Source organism: Chionomys nivalis, chromosome 4 (genome assembly GCF_950005125.1).
Source record: "Chionomys nivalis chromosome 4, mChiNiv1.1, whole genome shotgun sequence".
NCBI classification, from domain to species: Eukaryota; Metazoa; Chordata; class Mammalia; order Rodentia; family Cricetidae; genus Chionomys; species Chionomys nivalis.
In genome coordinates, this window is record NC_080089.1 from 117,666,093 (window position 1) to 117,688,368 (window position 22,276).

The 22,276-nt window shown below is 40.5% G+C and overlaps 1 protein-coding gene across 10 annotated transcripts in view; it reads left to right on the forward strand.

Annotated features, from left to right (window-relative positions):
* The first annotated feature begins 1,386 nt into the window (after window positions 1-1,386).
* Nktr (natural killer cell triggering receptor) overlaps window positions 1,387-22,276 on the forward strand; it is a 36,056-nt gene continuing 15,166 nt past the window's right edge. For 2 of the 10 annotated variants that reach the window (XM_057767154.1, XM_057767155.1), the window contains exons 1-9: window positions 1,387-1,528; window positions 1,679-1,762; window positions 6,463-6,537; window positions 7,263-7,370; window positions 8,404-8,448; window positions 10,240-10,327; window positions 19,534-19,563; window positions 20,448-20,593; window positions 20,918-21,140. In XM_057767154.1, the coding sequence (XP_057623137.1) occupies window positions 1,705-1,762; window positions 6,463-6,537; window positions 7,263-7,370; window positions 8,404-8,448; window positions 10,240-10,327; window positions 19,534-19,563; window positions 20,448-20,593; window positions 20,918-21,140 (773 nt within the window). In that variant the 5' untranslated portion in view covers window positions 1,387-1,528; window positions 1,679-1,704. Of the gene's footprint in view, window positions 1,529-1,678; window positions 1,763-6,462; window positions 6,538-7,262; window positions 7,371-8,401; window positions 9,296-10,239; window positions 10,328-16,824; window positions 16,853-18,546; window positions 18,565-19,533; window positions 19,564-20,447; window positions 20,594-20,917; window positions 21,141-22,276 lie in introns of those variants that run through there. The other 8 variants (XM_057767156.1, XM_057767162.1, XM_057767158.1 and 5 more) reach the window with 8 other exon arrangements.

Sequence of the window (22,276 nt, forward strand, 5' to 3'; positions counted from 1 at the left end):
AGACAGAGAATTGGGGAGTTTGTTGTGCGATTGTCTCCTAGTAATGTCACAAGCTACACCCATAGATCTCACCAACAAGACTGTTTAGACAGCTGAACAGGGACAACAGCAGAATGCCAAACTGGACAGGGGACAGCCCATGAGTCCTCAGCCCCACACAGAGCTACAGACAACCAAGGAATGCTGCGTGGAAGAAATCGGCTTCCTCGGGGAAGAGTACACTAAACCAAGTGGTCATTCAATGTTAAATGGTCAGCCCTGAAAACATACAAGCAAGTAACATACGGACTGAGCAGGCTGTATGTAAGGATATATATGTACGTTCATATATATACATATATTTAGCAGCAATTAATGAAAAAAGAAGTCATGGATTTGGTGAGAGCAAAGACTATGTGGAAGGGCTTGGAGGGAGGAAAGAGAAGTCGAATGTGGTATAAATTTTAGTCCCCCAAATAAATAATTTTTTAAACTAACAAAAATATTATAAAACTCTTATGAATAACTTACAGCTCTAGGAAATAACATTTTTGCTTTTGTTGATAAAAGAATTAAGAAAAATATCTTTGGCAGAAGACAGTCGAAAGCAAATGAAATGCCAAGGCCAAGATTGTGAGAAAGTATTCGCTATCATAACCAGCAAGAATAACACATATCTATCTTCCTAACAAAGCATTTGTACCCTGAGCTCTTCACATCTCATAGACAAGGAGCTGGATTTAAAAGGTTTGTGACAAGGATTCCAAAATCCTGGAAGTGACAGAAGAGGCAGAATGGCCAGTAAGGACAGAAACAGAGCTGTCCCTCTGCGGCTGGAGCGAAGGTGGGGACGAACCTTCCAAAGCAGAGCAAGGTTTGTATATCTTTATTTCACATTTTGTATGTGTGTACCTGGGAATCTCCTGGAACTGTTACAGTTGTTGTGAGCCCCCTGATGTGGGTGCTGGGAGCTGAACCCAGTTCTTCTACAAGAACGGTAAGCACTCTTTTCTATTTTTATATACTTATTTATCTTTTTTGATTTATTTATCTCTACATAGCCCTGCCTGTCCTGGAACTCACAGAGACCCGCCTGCCTCGGCCTCCCGAATGTGGGATTAAAGGCGTGCGCCACCACCGCCCAGCACTCGAGAGTCTTTTAACTCGAGACACACACTGTACGGGCATTTATTGAAGCCCGTTTTATTTATCCACCGGGAGGGAGAAAACTAGCCAAGTGCCACGTCGGCTCCGGACATGTCCACTTCACTACCGCCCTCGTTTCGCGGCCCGACGACCTGAACTCTCGCGACGCCTGGCGAGCCGCGGTTGACAGCTGGCACACGTCTGCGGGCTTGGGATTGGACCGCTGGCTCGGAGGGGCGGGGCGCGGAGGGACTCTCGCGGGCTTTCCTCCAGTCTCGCGAGCCTTGGCGTGGCACTGGGCGGCTGGCTCTGGCCCTGAGGAGGTGGCGTTCCGTTGGTGACGTTGGGCTCCGGCGGCGCCGGCAGGGCGTTCTCGTGCGCTGACCCGGAGCTGTGCGGCCAGGTGAGGAGTTCAACGGGAGTGCGGGCGGCGCTGCCAGGGCCGGGGCCGGGGCCGGGGAGGGCGGGAGGCCTTCCGTCGGCCGCGCCCCTGTCGGGCGGGCCTGGCTCCGCCCCGCTCGCCCGCCCTCAGCGCCCTCCTCCCTGTCCGCAGCTCCCGCCGCCGCCGCCGAGCTCGCGATGGGCGCCCAGGACCGGCCTCAGTGCCACTTCGACATCGAGATCAACCGGGAACCGGGTGAGCCGGGGCCGGCCGCGGGTGGCGGAGTGCGCTGCGGGGCCGGCCGGGAGTGGGGAGGAGCGGGGAGGAGCGGGAGGGCGGCCTCCCGCAGCCTCGGCGGTGCGTTGTCGCTCCGAGTCCAGCCTGGCTGGTCAGCGCTGCGAAGTTGCCGTGGTCACGAGCCGGGCACCCGCCTCGCAGTTTCCCTCGAGAGTCTTCGCCCAGGATTTCGTGACTTAGGGGACAGAACGGCTCGTGTGTGTCCTGTAGCCCCTGAATTGCATCGTGGACACACTGCAACCGTGTGGTTTTGTCTTAGGAATTCCATAGTGTTCAGCCATTCATTAATACACATGCATACACATAGACACGCACAGACTTACACATACATGCGTGCACGCGTACACACACGCACAAATAAGACATGCATGTGTACCGCGTTAACATACATACACACATATAAACACACACACACCCTCCCCGAAATCTTGTTTCAGGCACAGTGTTCTTTTGTTTTTCGAGACAGGGTTTTTCTGTATCGCCCTGCCTGTCCTGGAACTCACGCTGTAGATCAGACTGGCCTCGAACTCAGATCCACCTCCTGCTGCCTCCGGAGCACTAGGGTTTCAAACGTGTGCCACCACGCCCGGCTATGCTCAAGAGTTCTAAACTGCAGAAATTTTAACTGGAAGTGTGTTGTGTGTGTCACATTTTGTATTGTGGATTTCTTAGAAGAGCTCGTCCTGGGCTTGCCCTTCGGTACAGTAGTGAGTAGAACAGAGCTCCCGTTCTTACGTTTGCATCCTGTTGGAAGAAGACGGGCATAAAAACACGGTTCTTCTAGTGGTGCTGTTCAGTAAGGTGGTGAGAAGATGGCATTTCAGGATGGGAAGCTGAGCCTTGTGGCTGTATTTGAGAACTGCTTCGCAGTGGACAGCAGTTTGCATAGGTTCTGAGACAGTGTTTTTAAGGGAAAGTAAAGTCCTGTGTGGCTGGAGTAGAGGGAAGAGAATAAGGAGACCCCTGACTCCATGACTGAGGAAGAGGATGCGGGGTTCTGAACAAAGAAATGAAGTGATCCTAAAGGCTTTGTTTCTCCCGTTTGACATTCCAACCTTACTGTTTTTGCAATTCATTCAGCATTTACCAGACTTACTATGAAGACTTTTTCCACAGATCTTTGCACACCTAAGGTGTGAGCATACTCAGAAAACAATAGTTACTTAGGAATATAACTTGGAAGTATTTTCCTAGAATGACCAAATACTTGGCTTTGATCCCCAACACCACAGATACCAATCTTGAACACGATCTGTGCTTAGTGTCTATTGTTTCAGAGCTTCTACTTTAGATTTTTTTTTCCAGATAGGTTTTTTGGGGGGGAGGTGCAGTTCTGGCTACCCTGGAATTCACTCTAGTCCAGGTTGGTCTTGACTTCACAGAGATCCGCTTGCCTCTGCTGGGATTAAAGGCATGCACCACCACTGCCCAGCTTGTTTTTAACTCTTAAAAACAAGTAAAACCTGTGTTATCTGGGTCATGGATTAACTACTGAACAAGGATGAAGAATTAAGAATCAGACAGGAATATGATTGAGTGGGAGAGTGCTTGCCTATCATGTGTAAGGCTCCAAGTTCACTTCCATGAATCACCGATACAGTACCTGATTTACTTTGATAACCAGAGGTGATACAGAAATCAAGATATACAACATAGTGTGTATTTTCAATTACTACCAGTACAAATGCAAAACAGATTAGCTTTTGTATTATAAAACTTCTGAATGAATGCAAATACAGATTTAACAGAGGAAAACCTTTACATTGAATAATAGGTTTTCTGTATGAATTCAGTAAGTGGTTCTTTTTGGAATTTTGTAACTGTTCTTTTGTTATTAAGGTTCTTAGTGAAGATTTTAATTTCTGTGATAGGTATAGGAGTATTCATTCACGTCTGTTACTCATTGATGTAGTATTGGTGGTTTGTAGCTTTTAAGAAACTAATGCATTTCTCTAATTTGTTTGGTTTGTGTGCATAGGCACTATCTGCCATGATCTTAGTCATAGCTCCTCTTTTACTCCTGACTAAAAATGTGTTGTTTACTGCTCCACTGGCAGCGTGAACCTGGAGAGTGGGGCCTAAAAATGAGGTGGACTAAAGTCTCATGCAATAGCCAGCTTTATTCAGAGCATAAGACAGTTTATACTCTGAGGGTTAAGAAGAGTCACAGGAGTGAAGTGTGCAGTCACAAGGACAACCCACTCATGACAAAGACATGTTTTTCCATAGAGGCAGATAAACAAACAATAGCCAGTTGTAATCAGTAATCTAAAGTGAGCTCACTCTTGTCTGTCACACCTGGGAGGGTCACGGATGCACATTCCAAGAACAATTCCTGTTTTTGAAGGAACTGAGGTCACAAGACTGTTGTCTTTTTTCCTTAGAGTTTTCTCACAAGCACATTGACCTGCTGAGACCTCTCAGCAGCTCCTCTTTTAGTTTTCTTAAGAATCTGGCCTGGGAGTTTGTAAATTTAAGGCCCTCCTGAGCTACAAATTGAGTTTGAACCTTGAGACCAGCCTGAGCAACTTAACGGAGACTGTATCTCAAAAAGCGTAAAGAGCGCACTGGCAGAGTGGCTAGACTTGAAGGCTAATGAACCAAGGTTTTACTGTTTTTGGTCTTGTGTGTGTTTGTTTATAAAAACTTGAGGGATGAAGTTTACTTTTTATTCCTTGTTTTATCTTTTACTTTTTACTTTTGATACCTAGGGCATCAGGCATGTTGACCAGTGCTCTTCCGCTGAACCACCTACTCCCTCCCTTCCCACCTGCTCTGAGCCCTGTTTTTTTTTCTTTTTGGTTTGTTTCATGACCAGAGCTTATGTTTGTCACTGAAAATAAACTACTGAAGCATATTACTTCCTTCCCATCAGAGACTGTATCTTCAGAATGCCTCCTGTTCCAAGTTCTAAACGCTGGAAGTGTCAAATATTCTGTTTTCTATGAAATAATGCAATTCAATTGAAAGCTACAGTTTGTTTCACAAATGACCTTACTTCAGGTTCATATTCCGTTGTACAGTGGATTTGCTCTGTAGTAAACTAACTCAAATCATACTTCTCTCTCTCTCTTTGTTTGGTTTTTTGAGACAGTTTCTCTGGCTGTCCTGGAACTCGAATTTTCATCAGGTTGGCCTCAAGTGCTGGAATTAAAGGTGTGCACCACCACTGCCTGGCCAAGTTATACCTCTTTATAGCTAGAAATTATGACAGGTTTTTTTTTCTGATACTTTGTCCATGTTTCATTCAAAATGGAAGGCTAGACATCTATTTCAGTGGTAAAACATTTGCTTAATATGTACTGATGCATTAGGAGCCTGATTGGGTTACTGTGTTTATCCGTGCGTGCGTGCGTGTTTGTCTATGTATGTATGGGTTTACATCTGGCATTTTACATGGGTTCCAGGAATTCAACTTTAGGTCGTCATACTTGTGATCCAGGTGTTTTGTCTATTGAGTCATCTCCCCAGCTTGGCTTGTTTTTGTTTTTTGAGACAGGATTTCTCTTTGTAGCCCTAGTTGTTCTGGGATTCACTCGGTAGACCAGGCTAGCCTTGAACACAGAGATACTCCTGCCTCTGCCTTCCAAATGCTGGGATAAGGCATGTGCCTCTACCTCGGAACTGCTTTTTATGGTAATACTAAAGCAGGTTTTGCACTTTTAGGAAGCTCTCCCTTCACTGACCTGAGAACTAATGAAATGTGTGTTGGACGTTGTGTTAAAGAAATGTCTGAGTTTTGGTTTATATGCTAATTAAAAGTGTGACCCATAACCCATAAACAACAGCTTAGGAATTTTAAACAGTTCAAAAGAATATGGAGACCAGAATTTGTGAACTGTTTTCCAAGGCACAGTGTGTTCCTTTTTATTGTTGTTTATTGCAGACAGTATTGGTTCTTCTGAGTAACCTTTTCTCTCCTAGCTCCCAGGGAGTGGAACATGAGCATTGAGTGTTGAGTGTGGGTACAGTTTAGGTGATTGGCTCCAAACAGCTCAGAGAAGAAAGCTCCACAGACAACGTGGAAGAGCTTTCCTTCTAACTGTGCTGAGCAGAATAGACTCTTAAGGAGGGATATGCCCATCACTGACTGGGTCAACTGTTAATTAAGAATACTGGGGGCTGGGAGTGTATGTAGCTTAACAGTGGAGTGCTTGCTGGGCATCTAGCAGGCCATGGGTTTGAGCTTTAGCCTCACAAGACCAAACAAATATTTTTTAAACGGGTTATTAGTTCTGTATTAAAGGGTCTAATGTACAAGAAGGCTCTGTTAAAAAACACTTCAAATTGTATAATATATGTGCTAGAACTCTTAACTGTGTATGGGATTGGTTGCTAAAAAACAAAGAAGAGACTTACTATTATTACGGTACTTCCCAATAGTTCTTTTTTTTTTTTTTTTTTAAATTTATTTATTTATTATGTATACAATATTCTGCCTCCATGTATGCCTGAAGGCCAGAAGAGGGCACCAGACCTCTTTACAGATGGTTGTGAGCCACCATGTGGTTGCTGGGAATTGAACTCAGGACCTTTGGAAGAGCAGGCAATGCTCTTAACCGCTGAGCCATCTCTCCAGCCCCCCCCAATAGTTCTTATATGAAATATTTGTATTAACTTGCTCACTGTTCTTTTTCCCCTCATGTATTTTGTTTCAGTTGGTCGAATTATGTTTCAGCTCTTCTCAGACATATGTCCAAAAACATGCAAAAACTTCCTATGCCTGTGCTCAGGTGAGTGAGGGTTTAGCCTGTTTTCAGTAAGACTCCTGGCTACTTGAGCTGCTTTATGGAAGGGGAACTTTCATAAAAATATAATTGTCTGTGAAGTGAGTTTTATAGCCAAAATGTTATTATTACTTCATATGAAATGAAGGAAACATTTCTTGAGAGGACAGGAGGAAAAAGAAATCATCTTTAAAATGAGAAGATTCTATTTCATGTAATACAATCTTTATGTGTTAATTTGTCAAATAGTACATCTTTAAAATTAATTTATTTTGAAAAAATTTTATTCAAATATCAATTCTTAATACATTTAGCATTTCAAATTATAAAACGTAACACTGCTTTTCATTATGCATCATTGCAATGCCCTAGCCAAGCAGGAAAAATGAGATAATGTTAAACATAAATAGCAAACTTCATTTTTAAAACTTTGATTTGAACACAAAGAGACACAACGTTTGAGCTAATTTATTTCATTCATCTCCATTCTTATGTCTTGTAGCACACAGAATTGTTTCTAGGTCAGTTTAAAACATAGACTGATACTGCTTTGTGTTACTTATTTTGAATTGTACATTATGTATGTTTGCTGTATACATGGTGTCATCTGTCTATGCCTTACATCTCTCATGGTGTCAGCACATGGGAGGGATTTGACCACAGTTTAGCTTGTTGGTTATTCTTATGGAATGATAGGTTTGTAGCTAAACTTATTCTTTTTCCACCCCCAGGAGAGAAAGGCCTTGGGAAAACAACTGGGAAGAAGTTATGTTATAAAGGTTCTACATTCCACCGTGTGGTTAAAAACTTTATGATTCAGGGTGGGGACTTCAGTGAAGGTATAGCTAAAAGTTGTATTCCTAATAAATCCATTTATCAGTTTGTAAAGAATCTCATTATTGCTTTTAGTGAATATCATGTCTCAGAATGATGTGAATATTGTGTCCTCAGTGTATCAGTGTTGGATGAAGAGATGTTACAGATCTAGAATTTGTGAAAAAGTAAAAGACTATGATGTTTTATTTTGTTTATATAATTAATTTTAGTAACATTGTATCTCATAGATTTACCATTCAGTGAATACCATAGTATTGCCCAATTACAGCTATTCTAGAAATTTCTTAGTGTGACTACTGCTTGAAACAAATGGGTCATAGTGATCATTTTCTGATAGTATTTATCATAATATTTTAAAGATTAAATTAATTGGCCGGGCGATGGTGGCGCACGCCTTTAATCCCAGCACTTGGGAGGCAGAGGCAGGCGGATCTCTGTGAGTTCAAGACCAGCCTGGTCTACAGAGCTAGTTCCAGGACAGGCTCCAAAGCCACAGAGAAACCCTGTCTCGAAAAACCAAAAAAAAAAAAAAAAAAATTAATTGCATGTACCTAGAATCATGGGGGTTTTGTTTTTTGAGCAATTAAAAGGCAATTAAAAAGATTTTCTTCAGGATATTGATACCATCAAAAATAATTTATTGGGCTGGGAATGTAGCTGAATGGTAAAGCACTTGCTTGGTGTATGCCAGACCCTGGTTTCTCTCAAGTACTACAGTAATAATAATAGCGGTGGATGTGGTGGCATGTACCTATAATCCCAACACTCGGGAGGTCACCTTGACCTACAATATTGAGACTGTGTCTTAAATCAAAAGCAAGTAGAACTGTCAAGGTAAAGGCACTTGTGACCATGCCTGATGACTCCTATGGTGGAAGGGGAAAACTGACTCCTGCAGCTGTCCTCTGACACACACATTCACACTGTTGCACACATACACTTGTGTGTACACACCTACACTAAGTAGATGTTTAGAAGATACTAATTTTCATGTGTTGAATATTTAAAGTTTTCATTATGGCTCATTGTTTTCAGGTAATGGAAAAGGTGGAGAATCAATTTATGGTGGATACTTTAAAGGTAAGGCCTGGTATTTTGTGTTTTTTGTTTCAGTTCTGATGTAAAGCAAGTTTGGTCGCATACTTTAATGAGAAGAGGTTTACTTGTAGTTCACGTTTTGCATGAAACTAATGCTGCATGAAAATACTTTATTTGCATGAATTTGGGGATAAATTATTGTAATATATAACTTTTAATTGACAAGATTAATTAAGGCTAACTTTAAGGTTAAACATGACTTTCAGCATGGAGGTTAGGCAACTTTATACATGAAAACTCCTATCTTCCTGCCTAAAACTGTCAACATATTCTTTTGTTTATAGAGAATGTGGTCTTTTGCAAAATGAAAAGGTAAGAGAACGAAGCTCAGTAACACAAACTCCACTCTGCTCCCTTGTGCCCTCCTAATAAATCCATGGACAGTCCGGTCAGGTTGTGGCTGGATTTCTGTATTGTTTGAAGACTTGGAAAAATCTGTGGTTTCATATGTGCATCTGTGCCTTTGTTCCTTTACAATTGGTTATTAGTTCTACATCAGGGAAAAAAGAAGCTAGTTGTGGTTTTTCCACACTTAAACCAAGCAATTTCTTTGAATAAAAGTTGGTATTTTTTCCTTTCTCAAAGGTTTGTATGTTTTCTTTTGTGTACTAGAACTTTATGGTTGTATTTTACTGCTATAGTAGTAACATTTCATAAGTCTAACTATTGCACTTCCCCAAAAAGCCTTAGAAAAGTCAGTTGCAGGGATTTACAGTGGGCTCCAGCATTGCTGGGCGTTAGTGATATCAAAGCTTCAGTGTGTAATGGTCTTTTGTATTTCCTTTGGGGGAAATGGATCACTTCTCTTTTTCAGAAGCCTGTCCCCAAGGTAATCCTTTCTTTAAAATTTTGTGTTTCTGTTTGTTCTAAAGAAAGATTTGCTTGTATGAATGTAAAAAGAAATTTGGTTTTAAAGATATTTCTCCCAAATACTTCCAGGCCTGATCCTGCTTAGCTCCTGATATTAGAGGAGATCAGGCGTTTCCAGGATGATATCAAACTATCTAGTTTTAAAGATACTTGTACTGAATTAAAGCCATCTGTAAGTGATGATGATGGCAGAATTTTTTCCCTTTCTAGCTTGTTCTAATGGCACATAGCAACTTACACTTAATGTTGTGGGCCGCTTAATGTGGCTATTCCCTGTGGCAGATGCTTTTGTATCTTAAAATTGTATTTTACCTTTTAAAATGTTAGATTTATACTACTTTCTTCTTTAGGTAATTTTGTGATCCTTCTGATACTTAATTTAATTTGATATTTCCCTAAAACTTTAATATATGTAACATTTTTGTTCTCATAGACCAGCTTGACTTCAGTAGAAAAATAAATTTACCATACAAATGCTAAGCATTTAAGGTTAGGCTTATTAAAACTCAACTATGTATATAGTGCATATGTCAGGCTAATTGGAAACTTGAAGGAAATACATTTTACTATAGATATTTTCCTAAAAACATCCTGACTGATGCTCCCTGAGAGTTAGTAGTTTATGTGTCATTTAGCCAGGCCTGTTCCTGCGGAGGTGACTGTTCTAAGGCTGTTTGTACTGAGTGTTAAACACCTATTCTTTTCCTCAAGGCTTGAAGTAGTATCTTGTCGGCCTTTTTGTGCTTTTGTTACTTGATTAGTTAATTTTTTTTTCTAAATATTGCCACATATCTTACTGACCAGAAGAGGAATTTCATCCTTTGCTTTCAATTTAGTACTTGAGCATTACTTTAAAGGCTGCTTATAATTGGAGACTAACAAATTTGTGTTTTCTTCAAACAGATGAAAACTTTATTCTCAAACATGACAGAGCGTTCCTTTTGTCAATGGCAAATCGAGGGAAACATACCAATGGTTCCCAGTTTTTCATGTGAGTAGGCTTAATGCAGAGATGAGCTTTTCCTACAGAGAAACGCTGTTCATGAGAAAGATGGGATAGCTAACCTCATTGCACTGCTCAGACTGACAGCCTTGGTTTGGCTCTGTGTTTCTGCTGTCGGATAGTAACTGATAATCTCTAATGGCTGCTTCAGCACACATCCTGGGCTTGAAGAGTGGAATCTGAAGGTGCATACTGTTTCCAGGATACACTTGACTGTAACTTCTTCCTCATTTGAAGACTCAGTTTAGAAACCTAGATTGAAATATGAACTCAAGGTGAACAAGCAAAAATTGTCCATGATGTCACCTAGCTGGATGTGGTAGTGCACGCCTTTAATCCTAGTACTTGGGTGGCACAGGCAGGCCGACCTGAGTTTGACGCCAGCCTGGTCTACATAGCAAGTTCCAGGACAGCTAGAGTTATAGAGCTACATAGTGATACCCTGTCTTTTAAAAAAAAAGTCTCTGATGGGTGCTAGGCACAAGGCAAACCATCATGTGAGTTTTTGTTTTTGTTTTCTCTCTTACTATGAGCCTATTTTGAGAGAGGTAACATTTTCTAATTAGGTATAGGAAAATGAGACAACTCAACGTTGTCTGTCATTTTTCCAAAATTTGTAAATGTTACTCAACAAACTTTAAATTACTAAATTTTCTTTTTAAAGAGCCACGTATCTTTTGGGCTGGGTGGGGTGTGTGGTTCAGTGTTGATAAAACGCTTGACACATGAGCCGAAGGACCTGAGTTTGGTCCCCAGAGCCCATTAAAGGTGGAAAGATTAAACCAGCTCTGCAAAGTTGTCCTCTGACCTTCACACGTGTGCCTACACAGCCATACAGACATCAGGCACAATAAGGACATATTTTTTAAAGAACATGTTTTTTGTTTGTATGTGCATGCACAGCCAAAAACTAGATTCTCATGTAAACATTCTAAGTAAAACCTTTGGCATCCTTTTAATTATATTCTTAGCTAAGTGTATTTTTTATTATCCAATTATATAAAATATGAAAAATAATTGTCCAGCATGCAGTTTAATACTTTTGATAATAATCTCTGTTCTATGTATATTGGAAAAATATCTTATTCATGGTTTATCACAAGTTTTCTTTTACATATTTCTGAATGGATAAGTATGAATAGCGCTTCCCTGTCTTTAAAGGAGTCAATTATTCATATAAAAAACTCATATTTTAAGTTTGTTTGAAAGATTTCCAACATGATCTGAAGAAGTTCAGATAAGGGGCATTCTGTTCCTAAGGATGTCGTAAAAATGGAGAGCTAGTAGGGGTGGTGTGCTGGAGTTATGGGGAAGGAAAGCTGAGGCAGTCACTGTGCGCACGGATGGCTAGTTACCCCCTTTTTCACTGGAGCACTTTTCCTGTTGGGGGCAGGGGCATTGCAAAGTAAGAGGTAGAGTTTGAAAAGCTTTGTAGTAGCTCCATGTCAAAGCTGTTTGCTCTAAGGCCTCATCGTTTCCATTTTTAAGCTTATCTGAACTGTGAACATGAAAAACTAATGATTCATTGGTCAGGAACGTGCCATCTGAGGGCTCTAAAGTTTCTTTTTTATGTCATTGTGTTTAAAATGTGTCTTATCGGGTAGTAGCAGTTTCTTGCCTTTATTATATATAGTCTGCTTATTTATCCTCTGTTACCTTGTCATTGAATAGCTACTTGAATCTCTAGGAACATTTAGTAAAGGCATTATGGCCTAATTTTGCATTGGACTGCTGTTTGAAGAGGAATGCCAAAGGAAATTTTTAAATCAATAAATTAGGAATAAAAAATTTAAGCTTGTTTTCAGAACTAACTATAGATAGCACTAAAATCACGGAATGATAAAAAGATTTTCTATCTTTAGTTTGGTGAAAAGTTATAATGAAACTTTCTTGTGGAGAGGAGTTCACAGTCTTAGAGGTAACTGATCATTTTGCACTCACACAAAGTTTGTTCTAGTTTTTTTAAAGTAACTTGTGTGCCTATGTGCTGCTTTATGCTAACTGAAAATTCCAGTTTCCACAAGTTGCAAGATAAAATCAAAGAGATAAATACAAAGAGATGGTGGCCAATAAAGGAGAAATCTTTGAAACTCTGTATTTTGCAAGCCAGTATTTTTTTGGAGCTGGAAATCGTAAAAAGAATAATGTATGTCTTTAGTTGTGTGTATAATCATAGGTGAGACCTACCCAGTAGTTTTCCTGGAACAGTGCTTGGGGGTGTGTTCTCCACCGCACACTTCATGTGGCACCTTGGTAGCAGTTCTGAAGGAGAAAGAAAGGATACTGTCGAAAGAGAGGCCCAGATGTGCCTTATTGTTCCATTGGTCTTGCAAAGGACCCGGTAAACATCTGCACAGAATGGTGCTCAGTTTGTGTCCCACAAATCTATAGGTCCTGAGGAGTGAGTTTGGTGCTGTTATATGGCCCATGGAAGTCCCTCGGGGATTCCTGGGCTCTGTGCACTAACTGTTGTATTGATTCTCACATTAAGCAGCTTCCCTTCCTAAGATGTACATTGTTTTCATCAGTATAATTTGATGTATGATATTTTCAGTGGCTGAAACTTTGTGTGTGGAGAGAATATATCTTAGTAGGTATATATTAACAGATAAATATTTTATGATCATAAATAGTGAAGATGAGGTTTTCTTTACAACCATTTGTAATTTAACTGTTAATTACTTGTGTTGACTGCTGTATAAACTGGTGCTTCTGTTTGGGGAGCTTATATAGAAGAAAAGACATTTTTGGGAGTAGTGCCACTCGAGAAGTGGCAAGGAAATGGTGTGTGGCCCCATCTTCATAAAGTTCTAAGGAAATAAGAGTTCACATGGAAACATTTTGTAAGAAGTTCAGAATCTTGGGACCACACTCACCAAGTCAGCCCTTGTTATTTTGACTCATTTTGTCATTTTCTCTTTATATTTTAGATCAAGTATGAGAAAAACCCAGTCAGTGTTACAGGGCAGAAAGTATAGTTCAGTGATGGAGAGCTGGCCTTGGATGTACAAGGCCATGGGCTCAGTCACCAGAAAACAAGAGAAGCAATGGATGGGTCAGGAAAAAGCTGTGGAGTTAGAGATCGTGTGAAACAAGGTTTTTGTTCTGTCGAGAATGAAATGCTAAATAAATAAGGAAGAAAAGACGTGTGCAGTCCAGGCTGCACCAGAGTCTTTTCTCACACTCTGGAAGAAAATGTCAAGACAGGAAGAAAGCTGCTGACTGCATGCTCCAGGGTCAGAGTGCTGTGTTCTGATCTGTGTGGCTGAGTGTCAGAGGCAGGGACATTCTGAGAAAGAAAGTGACATCTGGGGAAACTGTTTAGCTGTCATTGCTAGTGATAATTCTGTAATCACTATGATGATTTATAGTCATTGAGAGGAAAGCGTTATAAAACAATTAGGCCAATTTATAACTTTGGTTATTACCACTTTCCTGGGATAGAATGCATACCTATGGTGTGGCTCTTGCCTGTGATCCCAGCACTCTGGTGGCTGTGGAAAGGAGAACAGCTGTGGATTTCAGTACAGAGTGAGTTCCAAGTCATCCTAGGACACACAGCAGAAGACCCTGTCTCAGAGAACCACACACACATACACACAACAAAGAAACCTTGGTTTTAGTTCTGTTTTTCTGTACCCCGAGTTACTTTTTAAAATCTCTGTATTTTTATAAAAGCTGGCATTACTTTATGTGTGTGCCTGTATGCATGTGCTCTTGAGAACAGAAGGTAGAAGCTGACATCAGGTATCTTTCTTTGTCAGCCCATCCCCTTATCTTTTTGAGATAGTTTCTCACTGAAGCTGGAGCTCTCCGGATTCTCCTAGGCTGGTTGGCTGGCAAATCCCAGTAACCTTCCTTTCCCTACCCTCTCCAGCCAGTTCCAGCATTATAGGCACATGCTTCTACCAGCTGCTGTGTACTGGGTACTAGCTCTTGGAACTAGGGCCCCCTCATACTTACACAGTAAGCACTCACTGACCCATCTACCAAGCCCCAAATAGCCCTGTTTTTAAGATAAACTATAAACATTTTAGAAGAAAGAGCTTGTCTTACAGAAAGACCCTGTGAATAAGCAGAATTATTTGTGTACAGACATTGTTCTGTAACTGCGTAGTTTTCACTGTCAGAAAAACACCTCAGAAATGCTTGGGGCTTACTTCTCTCAACCAGGAGCTGCAGCAGTCACTCCCTCAGCTGCTGCTAAGATATTTTTCAGGCAGGCCTTTAAAAAACAAAAACAAGCTGGGCGGTGGTGGCACACGCCTTTAATCCCAGCACTCGGGAGGCAGAGGCAGGCGGATCTCTGTGAGTTCGAGACCAGCCTGGTCTACAAGAGCTAGTTCCAGGACAGGCTCCAAAACCACCGAGAAACCCTGTCTCAAAAAACCAAAAAAAAAACCAACCAAACAAAAAAAAAAAAACAGTCTTTTGTGCATATGAGTGTTTTGCTTTTATGTCTTGTGTACCATGTGCATGCAGTGCCGTCAGAGACCAGAAGAGGGCACTGGATCCTCTAGGACTGGAATTATAGTTGTGAGCCACCATATGGGTGCTGGGCATTGAGCCTGGGTTCTGTGGAAGAGCAACCAGTGCTCTTACTCCCAGCTGTCTCTCTAGCCCCAAATAGGCCTTTTTATGGCTTCAAAGCTTTGGTCAGTATACTTTCCTGGCCACTATTCTTGGTCGTGATAATTTTTATGAAAACAAGATAATAACTTGACCTTTTAAACAATACAATTTTTTTTTCTTTTTCTTAGGATCTTATAAATTCAGTCCTCTAAACCAAGGTTGGCTGGAACACAGACCCACCTGCCTCTGTCTCTGCCGCCTTGTGCAGTAAAGACATGGACCTCCATACTCGGCCTGCTTATTATATATATGAAGTTCTTTTTTCTTCTCCCTATTTTTATTTTATGTGTATGGGTGTTTTGTCTGCATGTATGTCTGTGTATCATAAGGATACCATGCCTCTGGAGGCAGAAGAGGGTGTCATATCTCCTGAGACTGAATTCCATAGCTAGTTGTGAGCCGCCATGTGGTGCTAGGAAATGAAACTGCGGTCCTGGAAGAGCAACCAGTTCACTTTTGTTGTGCTGCGTTGGCTTTGTTTTCAGGGGAAGCAATAACTTCATACACTATTTTCAGAAATCTTTTGAGAGGAAAAGAGTTTGTGATATCTGAACTCAAAGAGTGCTTATGTGACATACATGCTAGCAGTCATGAAGAAATGTTGTGTCTAGTTATCATTGTGTGTGTTTCCTTTATATTAGAGCTGAGCTTTAGAAGACTCTTCTGTCTGAGTGGCCTTGGGAACATAGTGCATTGTGAGTTTCTCCGCCTTTGTGACAGCTGCAGTTGCAGGCTGTGAAGGAACAAGTTGAATGTCAAAGATGACATTAGCTTAGTTGTTTTTAGTGCCCTCTTCCCTTAGGTCTGCAGTACCTTTCTATTTTATACCCTGAAAACTGTATGATTTAAAACGTTTGTGTGTGTGTGTGACACTAATGCATGTATTACCTATATAAGTGATTCTGATTTACTTTTGCAACATTTTAACTAATCTATCTAAAATTCTATCAAGTTTTTGTTTGTAGTATAGTAGAAGGTTTTTGGTTTATATGGTCATAGGTTTTTTTAAATTTTCATTAGTTAAAACTCATATGTGTGTTTTCTTAAAAATTCTTGTAAGAGGAAAAACCAGATTAGACATAAATCCTGTGGCCAGGATTTGACATCATGCTCCAAGGCTGTCACCTCTGTTGCCATTTGAGTCTCAGAGAAGATCCCTAAGTTCTAATTGTGCCTTTAGGACTGTTTTTATTAATTCTGTTCAGTGACTTAATCGCTTGAGTACATGCAGCAAGCAGTGAGCCCAGTCTAGTCTCTGCTCAAATCATTCTCCAGTGTGTTGTGACGTAGCTAATTTGTCAGCTCTGTTATGTTGTGATAAACAACCAAAAAAAAAATTAAAAAAAAAAAACAATTTAAAAGGCAGAGGCATGAACACAAACTGAATTAGTTAAGTTCTTCAAGTTCTGTTTTGAATGATTTGAACTTGGGTTTTTTTGTTTGTTTGTTTTTTTGGTGGGGATGGGTGATCTTTACTTTCTACCAGGAAGTTCCTACTTCTTAGTATTTGGATTTGTATATCTGTGTTCATACTCAAGATGCATTACCTTTATGAGAAAGATGGCATAGCTAGTCTCTATGATTATAAATGTTTTATTAGCTGTTACCATCCCCTGTGTTAAAGTACCATGGGTCTAAGAAGATCTCCACAAGGCTTTTCTAAAACAAAAATCCATCTCTTCATAAATATCTTGTGAAAGAAAATTTAGAGCTCTCCATTTTAAAAAGCTTTCTTTGCATAAAATTTATAAAATTTTAATTTCAACGTTATATTGATATTAAAACATAGATTCAGTCTTGTCTTAAAAGTGTATTACAATTTATTTCTTGCCATTTTTGTGTAAAATTTACAGAAAGAGTGTTACACCGTGCGCTCCAAAGGTAATGTCTCATTACTCTAAGGCTCTCTCTTTTTCTTTGCCTTTGTTTCTTTAATCCTATTGTTATGTGTATTAAAACATTTTAAGGAAAAAGCTTTCTGCTTGTTTTGTGTAGCAGCAGTGTATGTAAAACAAAGGTGTTTGTTGCTTATGGTTAACCTCAGAAGTACAGTTTATGTCAGTGGCTCTTGAGCTCACTGGGTGGTGTTTTACATTAGGATTTTAGGAACTAGTAAGGTTCAAAAGCTACTCCGATGATGGCCTAAGTGTAGTTTATTATTTGGAACAATAGCAATACTTTTCAGTTTCTAGGGTTTGTGATTTAAATGAACCCTTGCAGTAACTGTTTTGAGTGGATTCAGGGCCTGGAGTGACTGTATCTAAGTGACAGGAGAGAACACAAGTGTGTGAGCACTGAAGCTTTAATTAGTGTGTATAAACTTGCACATCTCTGCTCAGCTTTGCTCTTCTGAGTCTTCATTTACTGTGTGTGAATTGCTGTCATGAGTGACATCATTGAGACCATTGGGTGTGGTAAAGAGTTGGGTAGGGTTCCTCTGTCTGCTTTAATAGACTTGGCTTAGCATATGGTCTCTCCTGCCCTCCTGTTATCCTATGGGCTGTTGACTGTTTACCATGTGTGCTGTAAATACAGTGCCAATGTGCCTGCCCTACAGAGAGCCCTGGAATTTGTAGGCCCAAATCCAGAGAGTTCCTTTTTTGTGAAATATTGTTCATGTTCTTACTGTGTATTCTGTCCCACTTAAGGTGCAAGCTGGTCTTTCTGTATCCTGAATTGCAGGATATTGACTGAATTGACAGTCCGTTAAATGATTGACATTGGTTTGGACACTGAGCAGACTGAAAATTGTCCTCAGAGGTGGAGGTGGCCCTTTCCTCTATTCATGTGTACATTAAGGGCTGAGTTTGTTTATCAGCCAGTTCTCATTTGAATTAAACACGGACCTGGGCCTGACCATGTCACTCAGTGGTTGAGCACATTTCTAGCACATGTGAGGGACCTAGGTTCATTTTCAAAATAAGACAGGTCATCTGTCCCTAAGATCACTGTTCATCCTCAGTTAGTCTGAGTCTGTGTTGCTGCAGTGAGCTGGAATTTGTTCCAAGAGTTTGCCTTACATAGCTTTTATAGTATTTGTTAACTGAGGTGGCAGTCGGATTAGACTTTGTGTGTGCTAGAAAAATCCGTGGTCTCTTCTCAATGCTGGGTTCCTGCGAGTGAGGCCCAAGAAAGGAGAAGAATCGTATCTAGCCAGTAAACAACCACACGTGTTCATCTGCACAGCAGAGCTGTCTTACCTTTTCTGGAGGCACCTTACACCTTCTGAGCACGTATTGCTGTCTAGCTTGTGTGTTAGTTTCAGTTTCGGGAAAGTTGTACAACACAGAAAGCATCTTTGTTTTCGGTTATTGTCTGCCATGGCTTCTGGGTGATTGTTTCATGGTTTCAGTGTTTGTGGCTCACCAGTTGTTAGATTTTCTTCATTTCTTTTCCCTTTTTTTGTTACCTGTTTTTATTTTTATTTAAAAATTAAACTGGCTTTAATTTCTACTCAATTTTCTAAGAAATATTTGAGACTTGTGACTTTAAAACTCAGAATTTCATTTAAAGTTCTGAAACTTAAGTTGACATTAAACTTTTTTTAAGTTAAATCTATCTATACTCCTCTAACAGAACTGGATGTTCTTAAAGTAAGTATAAGCATTACAGTCTCTTATACAGTAATGTTTTTTGGCATTTTTGTAAGGTTAAATTGTGTTCTGTTCATGTGTCTTAGAATAGCTTTAATACAGTCTGATAGGTCATCTGTTTCCATCTTTACTAATTGAGGTTCCGGTGGTCTAACGCTGATCAAGCTATCCACTTTCAAATTTTTGCATTGTAATTCACATATAAAGATCTATGAAAAATGTTATGGGAAAACCAGCTTGGGTTCAAAATATCTTAACCAAGTATACCCCACAGATTTCCCAGCAGTGACAGTGGGACATTCACAGAGCAGCTGTTGGGGTGTTTTCTGGACCATGGAAATTGAAGATGTCAATACCCCCTCAATTCTTATTTTGCTGTGAGGAGTATCAGCCGTTTGAAAGTCCCTCCCTTTTGCATTTTCAGAGTGTGACTGGCAGAGCTTGAATGAAAGAAGAGGGGCAGGCAGTTCTGCAGCTAGGACTCATCAGGCTCCTTCGCTGCCTGCCTTAAAGTAGATGCAGACTGTCTCAGTCTTAAGTAACAAACCAAAGAGCCAGTGGGGGTGTAGCCAGTGCTCATCACTCCTCCTAGTGGGGCAAGGCCTTCCTCCTTGTTCAATTATGCTGGGAAATTGGTTTTGTTTTTTAATGTTTGTTTCTGTTGCTATTACTGTTTTTGGTTTGAGAGTAAATTTAATTTCAGTGTGTACGCTATACATTTTCCTATAATGCAAATGAAACCTATCTCATATAGTCTAATAGAATTGCTTTTATAATTCATTGCAATCTTGGTTTTTTAAATCAGCAAAATGGCTACTATTGGTGTTTGGATATATATTATGTTTAACATTTTTTCTGTCTTTTTATCTTTACTTCTTTGTTTACTACATGCTGTGTTTAAACCTTCTGCTTTCTTCATCTGAATACGTCATTTTTGATACCATCTTTGTGTTGATGTTTATTGTACAGAACTACAAAGCCTGCTCCACACCTGGATGGGTAAGCATCAAGTTATTAAAATCTTGGGACGTTATTTGGGTGATAAGCCTGAAAGACAGGTTGACCAGGAGTTAGTCTTTCGTTGTCGAGCTCTTCCTGAGGAGACACAAAGAACAGTAGTTTTGAGAGCCCAGCCCCTGTGTGACTGAAGAGGTCTTCTCCTTGTCCCGTAGGTAGGCTTCCCATCCATGTGGTCTTGATTGCCCCTGTTGAGGTGATTTCTCAGCATGAAGTATATCAGATTCGGGTTTTTTTGTTTTATTTTTCTGAGACAGGGTTTCTCTGTAGCTTTGGAACCTGTGCTGGAACTAGCTCTTGTAGACCAGGCTGGCCTCGAACTCACAGAGATCCGCCTGCCTCTGCCTCCCCAAGTGCTGGGATTAAAGGTGTGTACCACCACCACCCAACTGATTTCTTTTAAGTCAGAATCAGCCAATATTTTTAGTCTGTTGATGAGTTTTCTTTTTCTGTTCCAGCATTTTTTTGTTTGGCTTGGTTTGGATTTTTGAAGCAGGGTTTCTCTGTGTGTTACAGAGTCCTGGCTGTCCTGGAACTTGCTTTGTAGACCAGGCTGGCCTCGAACTCACTGAGATCTGCCTGCCTTTGCCCCCCGAGTGCTGAGACTAAAGGTGTGCACCACCACTGCCTGACTGTTGTCGGATTCTTAACCCTAGGACGGCTAGAACAGTCCCACTTCTCTTCAGATGAACTGTTGCTGTTTCTTATTATGACATAGATTTCAAGTTGTCTTTCCCTTCTAGTTGGTTCGTAACATTTTGACTTTGTTTTCAGTTCTGTGAACATGTTTTTTGTGGCATTGTCCCAATTACTGTTCATAATATAATTATCAGACTAATTTATTTCTTGAATTTATATTATGACAGGGTTCATGTTGTGTTTGGACTGGTTATTTCCGGTTTTGAAGTAATTGAACAGATTGAAAATCTGAAAACGGATGCTGCAAGCAGACCTTATGCAGACGTCCGAGTTATTGACTGTGGGGTGCTTGCCACAAAGTTGACAAAAGATGGTAAGAACTTTTGGAGGGTGGAGGAGTCTGTGATAGAGGTGAAAGAGTATGCCAACTTGAAGATACCTTCTAAATATCTGAGAGACTTTTTTTTTTTTTTTTTTCCTTTGGTTTTTTTGAGTCAGGGTTTCTCTGTGGTTTTGGAGCCTGTCCTGGAACTAGCTCTTGTAGACCAGCTGGTCTCAAACTCACAGAGATCCACCTGCCTCTGCCTCCCAAGTGCTGGGATTAAAGGCGTGCGCCACCACCGCCCGGCAAGGCTGTTCTGATTATACAAATGCACTGGGTTCAAGTACTAATGTTTTTGTTAATGTCTATTAAAAGTTTTTGAGAAAAAAAGGAAGAAGCCAACGCATTCAGAAGACTCGGATTCTTCTTCCAGTTCCTCTTCCTCTTCAGAATCATCCTCAGAAAGTGAAGTTGAGCAAGAGAGAATCAGGAGGAGGAGACACAAGAGGAGGCCCAAAGTCAGACACACTAAAAAGAGACGGAAGGAAATGAGCTGTTCAGAGGAGCCCAGGAGGAAACGCACAGTGAGCCCTGAAGGGTAAGTGTGAGTCAGTGGTCCGACCCAGCACAGGGTCTGCACAGTGACCACTCTGCGTGCTCAGTGTTGTTGTGTACCCCGAACTGAGGGGGCGGGGAGCCTTTGGATTTAAACCAATGCCTATAACAATGTAGGAGTGGCATAGACTTCTCAGCAAAAATTGGTATGTTTTCAGGTGCAGGTATTTCTGGACTTTTTTTTAATAAGTTTTATTTTGTGTGTTCAAAGATGTGTGTATGTGGTAGATGTGCATATGTGTGGAGGTCAGAAGATAGTTTGGAGGAGTGATTTCTTTCTAACAGATGGGTCCCAAGGGATTAAACTCAAGATATGAGGTTTGGTGATTAGAGCCTATATTCATTGAACCATCTTTCCTGCCCTAATTCCTGAAAATTCTTTTTTTCAATACAGTGTTTTTATTTATTCTGAGAATTTCATACATGTCTACAAGGTAATTTGATCATCTACTTCCTAATCTCTCTTCAAATTCCAGTACCCACTATGTCTCCCTTCTCTTTTATTTTTAATCTCTCTCTCTCTTTCTTATTTTCAATAACCCACTGAGTCCATTTAATGTGACCTGTATGTGCAGGGGTATAGGGCCACCCACTGGAGCATAGGAGTATATATCAGGGTCCACACCCCTGAAGAAAACAGATTCTCCCTAAAGTAAAACATGGGTAGTTGAGATGGCTCAGTGACTTCTCACCAAGCCTGACAACCTGAATTTGATCCCTGGGACACACGTGGTCAGAAGAGCGAGCCATCGCCCACAAGTTGTCTCACTTCAACATCATGGCACGTGCACAATAGCACACACAAATAAATACAATTTTAAAAAAGGAAACATTGCCAGGCAGTAGTATTGCACGCCTTTAATCCCAACACTCAGGAAGCAGAAGCAGACAGATCTCTGTGAGTTCAAGTTCAGCCTGGTCTACAGAGTAAGTTCTAGGACAGTCAGGGCTGTTACACAGAGAAACCTTGTATTGAAAATACAAAAAAAACAAAAAAAGGAAACATTAGTAGCATTGACAACTTCCATTTCAAAATTTTAGTATTCTGGGTTTTTTTTTTTCTCTTTTTAATTTTTTTTTCTTTTTGTAAAAATTTTCTTTGCTCTGGATTTTTAAAAT